Consider the following 10,308-nt stretch of genomic DNA (forward strand, 5'->3'; position numbering starts at 1 on the left):
ACAGACGCTGAGGTCTTGGGAGCATCTGGCCAGCTTGGAGCTCCCTTCTCTGCCCTCTAGGCAGTCTCCAGGAGCCCTGATAAGGCGGGGCAAGGCTGAGAGCCTGGGGGAGGGGTACCCTCAGCCCCCAGGGCATGCACATCTTACTCTCCTAGAAAGAAACCCAAAAAAGAAAGCAGACAGAGACCTCGGGACAGAGGAGAAAAATCCCAAGTGTTCACACAGTTACACGGAGTCTTTATGGCAAAGAGAACATTTAGCAGCTTTGAATATTGGGGCATCTCCTTTGTACTCAACACAAGCATTCTAGACCCTATAAGTGAAACAGGGCTCAAGCCCTAAAAAAATCAAAGCGCAAGAAATTCTAAGAGGACTAGTTTTGTTGTTGCTGGGTTGTGTAGGGTTTTTTTTGTCAATGACAAGCCCAGTTGGTAGGGGGAGGCCTGAGGGAAGAGTCGCTCCCCCGTGTTGTGCTGAATACTGCCTGGAGGTTGTTGGGCCGGCTTCTCCCTCCACATTATCCCCCGCCCCAGAGGCAGCCCCCAGAGCACTGCAGCAGCCCAGCTACCTCACAGCTACAGGCAGACGTGGGGGGTGGGGTGGGAGTGCAGCATTCACATGCAGGCTCTGATGGGGACAGTGGGTGCCTCCCTTGGCAAAGGAACACTAGAGAGATGGGAGCGGCAGGACAGTGAGTGACATGCTTGGTGTTGGGGCTGCTGCAACATGGAGCCTTGTGACCCTTTCCTGTTCACTCCGCCCTTTAACCCTAAACCTCAAAGCCAGTGTTGGGTCCCTGTGGCTCCCACCCTACTGAAAAATAACAGGAGACACCCAAGAGCTCCCCTCTGGGGATGCCAAAGTGCAGGGAGCAGAAAGAGCTAACAAGGCCCCTCCTCCAGCCCACCATGCGTCTGTCTATCACCTCTCCCCGGGGTGAAATGGGGTTCACTCACACCAGTAACTTAGTCCCACCTGAGCCACTAAAACCTGCTGCCTGGAATCCTGGCCAAAGCCAAACTTAACCTTCCCTTAGTTTTCGTCCCGCTTTGATTTTTTTGGGTTTGTTTTCTTCCTTCCTTCCAGAACAAGACTTTCTACTCCTTTCCCCAGTCCCTTCCTTTCAGCCTTTCAGCCTTTGCTCCGCACAGCTCCTCTACCTCCAACAATGACAGCACCATCCCTTCCCTCAAAGGAAAGGGATAGGGGCAAGGACCCTGTCCACCCAAATGGTCTGGCCACTTCTACCCCACCCCCGTGGGGGAAGCTGAGCCAGACAGCGCCTGCGCCCGTCTCTCCTGTACACTGACCCGCAGTCATCCCATCTGAGAAGATATACTGGATAAGAAGGCAGTAAAGTCCCCGCTATAGGTCCAGGTCCAGGCCCAGCCCTCCTCCCGTTTCGGTCTTGGTGAGCGTCAACCCCTTCCTCCCCGGGCTCACTTCCTCCGGTCCTTTGGCTTCCTCTCTTGCCGCCGAGCCTGCTGGTCAGCCAGGGTGCGTGGAATGAGGAGCACGCTACCATCCCCAGCATACTGGAGCGCGTACTGGCTGGGGGAGTAGGGCCGCCCGTTCTCGTCACGCAGCCGCCCAAAGACCTCCTGGTACAGGCTCTGGACCTTCTGCTTCATCTGCCGCAGTGACCGGAGGAACTCTACCTTCTCCCGCAGCAGCCGGGCTTTATCCCGCTGCAGGTCCTCCACATCTCGCTCCAGGTTTAGGATGGTGTCCAGCTTACGCTTGCGGCAGTTCTGTGCCGCCATCTTGTTTTTGCCCCGACGCCGGATGTCACGGATGAGGCTTAGCTGTGCCTCACTCAGCTGGTATTTGGACAGCAGCTCATTGAACTCCTCCACAGGCAGGTTGATGATTTTGTCATTTGTGAAGGGGATCTTCATGGCTCGGGCTCGATGCTCATCCCGGCTCATCTGTTTATCTAAGAAGTCTGCCTGCTTCTCCTTGCTGCCTTTCTTGAGAGTGCTGGGAGGTGGCAGGTTAGCAGAGTCGAGGGCACTGGGTGCCATGTTGTATGTGTGGTTGTGGCCCACGTGCTCCAAGTAGGGCAGGCAGGAGAGCTGAGACGGATCCTGATAGCTCATGCGGCAGAACTTGGAATACTCAGGCTGGTAGCCCACAGCGCCCTCCGCTTCTTCCAGATCCAGGGTTTCAGAGTCAGAGCTATAGCCAACGGCACCTTCCTCAGAAAAGGAGGAAGAGGCAGAGGAAGAAGCGGAGGAAGAGGAGGAGGAAGAGGAGGAAGAGGAAGAAGAGCTGCCTTCAGAGCTGCTCAGGGAGGAAGGACTATGGCTCGAGTCCAAGGAGAGACCTGAGTCAGAGTCAAACTCCTCTTCGAGCTGGGAGGCCTGCACAGGGTTAAAGCCTTCTTCAATGGCCAGGTCCATGAGGCTGATCTCATCCAGCATGGCTTCATCCAGCAGGCCCCCCAGGGGGTCAGGCAGTTCTGGGCCTGCTGTGTCGTTGGCGGTGCCATTGAGCTGGGGCGTAAAGAAGAGCCCCGCCAGGTTGGTGGAGCCAAACGTGGAGTTGAGGCTGGTAGAATTGCTGGGAGCCAAGGGGAGCAGTGTGGAGCCACCAGCCACAGGCAGACTCTCTACCTCAGGGCTGAAGAGGGAGAAGTCCTGGCTGCAGCCTCCCAGGGACGCCTGATGCAGGCTGACATTCTGATTGATGGGAGTGTTGGGGGCAAGGCTGTAATTGGTGCTCAGTGGGTCTCCAGGAGGGGCGCTGTATAGGATTTCACTGGTTGACGTGTTCACTTCCATGGCCTGCGAAGAGACAAGCGCATCACTGTTCTGGAGTCAGAGGAGCAGACTCCCTTGGGGCAGGTGTGTGCATGGGGGGAGGGGTCACACTCAGCAGGCTTCCCACAGAGCCCCGGTTACACTGGTCTAAAGAAAGAGGTTGGAAACCAAACCCCACGGGGTCAGCTCCAGGCCCAGCCTGGTCTATCAGGCCTGGCAGAGACAGGCTCTTTCCCTTGGACTATACCCCCAACACAGGATGTGACTAGGTCCCGGTCGTGTCTTGCCAGATTCATGCATTTGAAAGGGGAAAATAAGGAAATATAACCTTAACTACCTCTTAACTGCAAAATCAGCACCATAAAAAGAACATCCAGACTTGGAGTCAGAACACCTTTAAGATGATACTGGCCAATTAGAGGCCTGTGAGGGCCAAGTGAGAGAACAATGGCTGTCAAGCACTACATGAACCAATGCTAGAACTAATGCCAAACCTTGGAAACACCCAGCCAAGTGACTCTGCCTGAAGGAAAGGAAGACGGTGCACCCAGGCAGAAAGCCCTGCTTTAGAAAGTTCATCTACCTCTCACTTCACCTGGGGCGGACAGATCGGGGGAGAGGTATTACTCCTTCTTTCCCCACAGGTGGAAAAAGAACTCCAGGGTGTTTGTGTCCTGTTCTGATAAAACCTTACCTGCATTTCCATGATGGACATGAGATCCTGCCACTGCTGTTCCAAGTCAAATGGTGACTCTGTCCCCGTCAGGAGAGGAGACAGGAGATTGCTCTGAAGAGCTGGAGGCTCACTCTCACTAGGCACTGCTTCTGTTATGCTGGAAATGTCTGCTGGAAACTGAGGTCAAAACAGAGGCTTTTACAGGGGGAAAGGAAAAACCACCTCTGCTTTCCTCCCAGAGGCCACCATCTGCTTTTCTGTGTCTGCCTTCCTCTGATTCACCCCCGGCAGCCAGAACAGGGCCAGAACCAAGTGCTGGCACCTCAGCCAGCCATGGAGGGATGTGCCAGGTATAGGTGGCCCTGCTCAGTGGGCTCTCCCTAGAGTCCTGCTCACCTCAGCATTCTCCCCAAAGGGGCAGGTGGCCTCCAGCAGCCTAAGGCACTCTTCCAGGGACAGGGCCGTCTGGTCCTCCCCACCAGGCACCTGTGGCAACAGCAACCGTTAAGTCTGGCTGATCTGGGCCTTGGTTGCCTACAGGCTGAGGCATCCTCCCAGCTTTTCCCAAGAGAAACTGCTTGAGGAGGTAGCTGGTTGTAAGCCTGAAGGCTCCCTCCCATTCCTAAGACAATGGCTGGACCTGAGTCCCAAACTCCAGAGGAAAAGAGAGGGGAGATGGAAGAGTCCTAAAGTAGGCAGGGGGATGCCAGAGATTTTGCCTTCTCTGTGCTGTTGCCAGGCCCTGGCCTCTCTGCATCTGCTACTCATCCACACCCCTCCCGGCCCAGCCACCGTGACTTATAGTCCTCAACACAAAATATGCATTCCAGGCCATCCCACAGCCACAGCCTGCCTGTCTGAAGGAGAGCTCTGCCTAGGTTGTGTGCTGGGGGTCACAGGGAGGAAAAGAGAACCTGGTGCGAAGAGGTGGTGTTACCTGTGCAGGGAAGCTCTCCCCAGTTTCTCCATCCACTAGCAGATTCCGTGCCAGAGCCTCTGCACCCTCGCCGGGCCAAGTGTCCCCCTGTTCTCCTCCATCTCGCAGCTCCTTGTCCACATCCTGCTCCTTCTGGCGATGACTATAGTCAAAAATCTCACGCCCAGCCCCCAGATCAATATCCTGTCGCCAAAGGATGTCAATCAGATCTATGTCCTGAAAGACAGACCATCATGACTTTACTCTCAGGTCCCAGGGGCCCCTCCCATCCTGTTCCTCAGAGGTCCCTCCTCCTGTCACTCCAATCAGTCCTGAGAGAAACCTCTCCCAGCCCTACACCTGCACCAGCAAGGCTTCACTCATCCATTTCCAGACACCACCCCCACTTCCGAAGAGCCACTAGCAAAACCCACTCGTGTAACCATCACCATGGAAGTCTGTGAGCTTAAGACCTGGACCAGAGGTACACACAAGCCAGAAGGCAGGGCCACCTCACCCCTACATAAGAAGGAAGAGAGTAGCAAGAGACACTTTTCATTTTAAGAATGAGAATCCCTTAAAACTCGGTTTGTAAGGAGCTGGCCATGGCAAGCAGGGACGAACTGTCATGCAGAATTGCTTCCTAGTGGCCAGGCTTGCATCAGCCTATGGTGCCATTTCATTTGCATAAAGGGGTGGGGTGGGCTGGAAAGGAAAATCCCTGCATTTCCAACCACCTGATGCAACCAATGACAGTGCCGGGCTATCTCCAGCCCTCCCTTCAGCCATTCCCCTTCCCTGGCTGACAGACGGGTGAGTATGAACACTCACAACTCTTAAAAGCTCACCTCCAGAGCCATCCCTGCCAGAGTTCCCATTCTCAGTTGCTCCCAGCAAGCTGCCTCCATCCCAGGAGAGCCTCAGGCAGAGTCAGGTGATCCCACTGGCCGCCCCACCCTACCAGGCAGCCCCAATGGGTCCCCTCATCCAGAGCTCTCACTCCTTCCTTACCACACCCCAGGACTTCCCGCCTCCTGGGCAGTCAACCCATTCAAGGACATAACCCAAATCACTCCTCAGCCACAACTGCCACCTTAGGCACCAAAATGCCTCCCTCCCAATCTACCCAGTGGATCCCAATCAGTTCCTGCACCAACCACCACCCCTATTGCCACCAGCACAGAACCTCTAATAAATAACAGCCATCTGGGCTTCACATACATGCTGGCCGGTGGCTGAACCCTCCTCACCAGCCTGGCAAAACTCAACTGTTAACTTCCATTCAGGGGTTAAAAAGCAGATACTTCCCAGAAAACAAGATTTTAAACCCACCTCCCTAACCCTAACCAAGGATCCTTTTCCCACTATTATCCTCCCCAACCCTAAGACCTCCCAACTATCTCTCTCCCTATAGTCTCCCAACATACACCAACCTGAACAGAAGCCCTGGACCCAGGAGCAGAAGGGGGCTGGGCCACCCGGTGACCAGCCAGCAAAGAGTTAAGGGGCTGGCTCCCTTTGGTATGGCCCCCACCACTGTGAGAGCTTCGGTCCAGGCGGGTCATGGTCTGCGAGATGAGCCCCAGGGCAGCCGGTGCCGGGGAGCCGGACAGGGGGCTGCAAGGAGCTTGTGGCTTGCGGGGAGCACACCAGGCTGGAAGGGTGGCCCCTTGCTAGCTCTGAGGGGCCTGAGGAGGGTGCCCCGCCCGTGCTGCTGCCTGGGCGGCCCAGCCCAGCCCCCTTCCTCCATTCTTGAGCAGCCCCCTCCCACCTCACAACCCCAGTTCCACTCAGGCACCCGGCAGCCCCCACCCTGAGCTCACCGCAGAGGCTGCAGTGAGATGGGACTCCCACCCCATGCTCCGGGCTCAGGCTGCAGAGGAAAGCGAGCGCCCTCCTGGGCCTAGCCTCCCGCTCCTCCCCCGCTCCCTCTCCCCACGCCCCCCAAACTTGTTACCTAGGCTGCAGCAAGGAGCCAATCCCCTCCCCCTCCCCCCCGCAGGTCACTGCTGAGGCTGCAGAGAGCCAATCCCCTCCCCCAGGTCAGCAGCTGGCTGCGGAAAGAGCCAATCCCCTCCCACTGTCGTTACCTAGGCTTCGCAGAGAGCCAATCTCCTCCCCTAAGCCTCCGCTGGAGATGCGGAGGGAGCCAATCCCCTCCCACCGCCTGTTACCTAGCTGCAGCCGGCAGCCAATCTCTGCACCAGGGCAGCTGGGGAAGCTGCCGCAGGAAGCAGCCCATCCCGGGGCCGCCTCCGTCTCCTTGAGGAGATGCACCCAGGGGCGGGCAGCCCCACCCAGCCCAGCCAGTCAGCTGGGGTGGTGCAGTGAGCGCCCTGGGGGAAGGGGTGCCACACTCCCTCCTGTCGCAGCCTGCTCCTCCCGTAGATTTTCTGGAAGCTAAGTTCTTCCGGGAGTGGAAACAGTCTTCCTGTTCCTCCTGAGGGATATGACATACCTACCCCTCCTCAAACCTAAGATTACAAACCAAGCCGGGCGGGAACACAGTGCACTCAGACCCACCAAGAACCAGGTAGCTCTGTTACCCTACGATAGGTCAGACTAGCGGAAAGGGGAAAGCCACCTGCACACGTCCGGGATGACACATCTGGGCTAGGCCTAGCCCCAAGCAAGAGAGGAGACACAATCTGAGGCCTTGCACTTAGGGAGACAGGTGCTTCAGAGGATCCCAGTCACCAGTATGTCCCCATTTCCTCTCTGCCCACCCCTAAGCAAGAAAGAGGGCCCTTGTGACCAGCATCACAGTCAAGACTCCTGGGCAGGCTTGAGGGGAGATGCAGCTGCGTCCCCACTGCTGCTCCCCTGGAGCCGAAGGTCAGGGCACAGAGACAGTATGTTCTCCCTGGTCACAACTGCTCTTAGCCTGGAAAGAGCTGTCAACAGGCCACCCCTTGCTCTGGGCAGAGTGCCAACCTCGAGGGGAATCCTATCCCTGACGCAGGCCTGGGCTATGGCTATCCATCGAACAAGCCTGGCAGCAGGGGAGCGCTGCCACCCCAGGGATAATACCAGCTCCAGCAATGCCTATCACATGCTCTGACCTGGGTATTTTTATCCCGGAGTTGCTGAGGAAATGTTCTAGACACATAATAATCTTCCCTTCCCCCATACCCTGCCTAGGCCCCTAAAGCTGACCCCTTCAACCTAGAGAGGGAGCAGTGGTGGCCTGGGGTCAGGGAAAGCACCACCTTTATGAGGGCCCTGAAACAAAGGGAGAACAGACATCTGCTCAGAAAGCAGTGTCAAAACCCCACCCCATTCACCCCAGCTCATCCAACTATAGCCAGAACACCCCCATTCCGTCCCAGCCCCAGAGCACAGCCGCGAGACAGGAGCACAACTATCCCTGCACAGTCTCTGCCCAGGTTCCCGGGAGCAGGCCCAAGTTACACCACCCCTTGAAAAGCTATACAGAAAGCACCCTTCTTCAGACCACTGTGCCAAGACTAGAGCCCACTTGAGGGAAAGGGAAGGAAAGGAGAAGCAGAAGAAAGATTAAACTCCAAATGGCTGTGTAAGAAGCTCAGAGAAAGACACTGAAGGGTAAGAAACACTCATGCTACCCGTGCTCAGATCACCCTAAACCAACCAAACCCACTGCCATCAAGTCAATTCTCACTGAGCGATCCTGCAGGACAGAGCAGAACTGCCCCACAGGATTTCCAAGAAGGCTGTGATCTTTACAGAATCAGACTGCCACGTTTCTCCCACAGAGCGACTGGTGGGTTCGAACTGCAGACTTTTCAGTCAGCAGCCGAGAGCTTAACCATCGTATCACCAAGGCACCTCAGATAACCCTAGTCTCTAAAGTTGATCCAGTGTGAGCAAGCTGAACATCCAGCAGGGTTTACCTGGGGCTGGACAAACCTGTCGATGGGGGCTGCCCTGTGCATTTTCAGCTGCTTAGCAGCACCCCTGGCTGTTCCCACTACATGCCAGTTTTTACAACCAAAATGTCTCCAGATGATGCAAGTGTCCCCAAGGGGACCAAACTGCCCCCAGTTGAGGACCACTGGACTAGAGAAAAGTATATTCTTCTTTGACAGTTTCTAACATTCAGAGAACTAAGCTTAGGAACAGGCTTGCACACAGGGAAGAAGGGGAAAAACCTTGTCTAACCTGGTGGGCAGAGGAGCTAAGTTCTCCAGCTGTGTGGAGCTTTTTCCCTACTCCACATGCCCTCCTCAGTACCCCACTCCCTCGCCAAGGCCTAACTTCTGGAAAACCCAGCCCATAGCCTTCTTCCCTAGTGGCCAGGAGAGTGCAGTGGACCCTTCTGTCAAGCTCTTTAAGGCCAAGTGGCAAGCCAGAGCCACATAAACAAGCAGTCTTAGTACTGGGGAGGTAGGGTAGGAGGAACAATATCCATACACATGGTTAAAGGCAACTCCATCCGTCTGCTCAGAACAGTAAGTCAGGCACATGACAGGAGCAAAAGATACCCTCTGCTTAGATCCAGGCAAGCAGAATGCAAGTTGTCTTCAAGCTCCCAGCCTTCTCCTCCCTACTCCCTGCAGTGGGCCTTCAGCAAAGAATGGGAGCCTTGACCCTGTCCAGGCCAGGAATAACTTCAAATCTAGCTTTTGGCTCAGGTCCAAGAGAGTTGACTTATCAGGACCTCCTAACAACGAGCCTGACCACAAAGGAGGAGAACTTCAGGGTATGAAAGTATGTTTTGATGGGGTTAGGGGGGAGAGGAAACAAGGCAAGAGTCCACAAAGCATTTGTGTCTTAGCAACAGATACACATTGCATCAAAGCCCATCACAACATGATCCCTCCCCCACCCTGGGCCTCCAGAAGTCATGTTGAAATCCAAGCAGTAAACACACTGGCATGTTCTAGGAACCTCCCACTGCCCTGACAGTACATTTAGAGGTAGGTCAATGGTTCAACACAAGGAAAGGCTCCCAGCCCCCAAACCTCACCTCAAAGTCAGATAATTCTGCCCAACTCCATCCAAGAACAATGCCTAAGCCTCCCCTGGAACCTACCTGGTTCTTTAAAGGATTAGCACTGTGACCACAGTCCTTCAGGACCAGCCCACCCCTCTACCCCCAGGCCCCACCCACTCACCACAGGGCCACTAACCTCTTTGGTTAAGTCTCCACTCACTGGAGGGGCTACTGCCCCCAAATCCTCCAAATCTTCACTGAATCCCTGTTCCGTTTCGCTTTCTCGCACCCCGTTGTCTGGGCCTGTCACATCTTGGAGGCCACTGGAACTCTCAAGGGCGAGGCCTGAGCTGGGCTGGCTGCCAGAGACTGACCCCTCTGGGTCCCGGTGGACCAGCCAGGCGTTTACCTCAGTGGTCGGCACCTGAAACCTGTCCAGGGCCCTCACCTGACTGAGGAGCCTCCGGGCAGTGAAGTAATTGTCCAGGTCTATGCTCTTGGGGTGGATACCATAGCCATCCAAGGTATTCCTCAGGTTGTGGAACTGGGTTTGAGTATAGGCAGAACTGGGCCCCAGGATGATCTCCCGGAGCGGGGGGAGCTGTGAGGTCAGGTAAGTATCCACGTCCACCCGCACCCCAATCAAACTCAGTAGAATGGTGAACTGGAGGAGTCCTTCCGTTAAATATTTCTTCAGAGAAAGCATTGCTGAAGGACCAGAATGTTTATGCTTTTTGGTTTTTAAATCTTCCAAAACACAAATCAAGGCCACTGCTCTGCTGCTCCAGCCAGCAAGTTACCCTCCTCAGTGCCAAACCCTGTACCCCACCCTGGCAGAACACAGGGGCTGAGCTCCCTGATGGCCCCAGAGGAACGTACACCCCGTGGAGCCAAGGCCACACTCCAGACCACATTCACTTTTCCCTTCTTGACACCTCACCTCTGAAAGAGCAATTGTCCCTAACCCAGTCCAGGCCCTCAGGGCCCACGTGACTTACTGTCTCCACAGTCCACATATAGTCACTTCCTCACTCACATT

At 55.5% G+C, this 10,308-nt stretch overlaps 1 protein-coding gene across 1 annotated transcript; it reads right to left on the reverse strand.

The window, feature by feature from the left end:
• Positions 1-1,439: 1,439 nt before the first annotated feature.
• On the reverse strand, positions 1,440-9,975 carry NFE2L1 (nuclear factor, erythroid 2 like 1). Its single transcript, XM_007941972.2, has 5 exons — positions 9,466-9,975; positions 4,376-4,591; positions 3,835-3,924; positions 3,457-3,615; positions 1,440-2,786 (listed from the first exon to the last, which is right to left on the reverse strand). The coding sequence occupies exons 1-5, from the start codon at positions 9,973-9,975 to the stop codon at positions 1,440-1,442; spliced, it is 2,322 nt and encodes a 773-aa protein (XP_007940163.1).
• Between the last annotated feature and the right edge of the window lie 333 nt (positions 9,976-10,308).

This window comes from Orycteropus afer, unplaced genomic scaffold, assembly GCF_000298275.1.
Source record: "Orycteropus afer afer isolate SDZICR_OR568_19922 unplaced genomic scaffold, OryAfe1.0 scaffold00085, whole genome shotgun sequence".
In the NCBI taxonomy this organism is placed as follows: Eukaryota; Metazoa; Chordata; class Mammalia; order Tubulidentata; family Orycteropodidae; genus Orycteropus; species Orycteropus afer.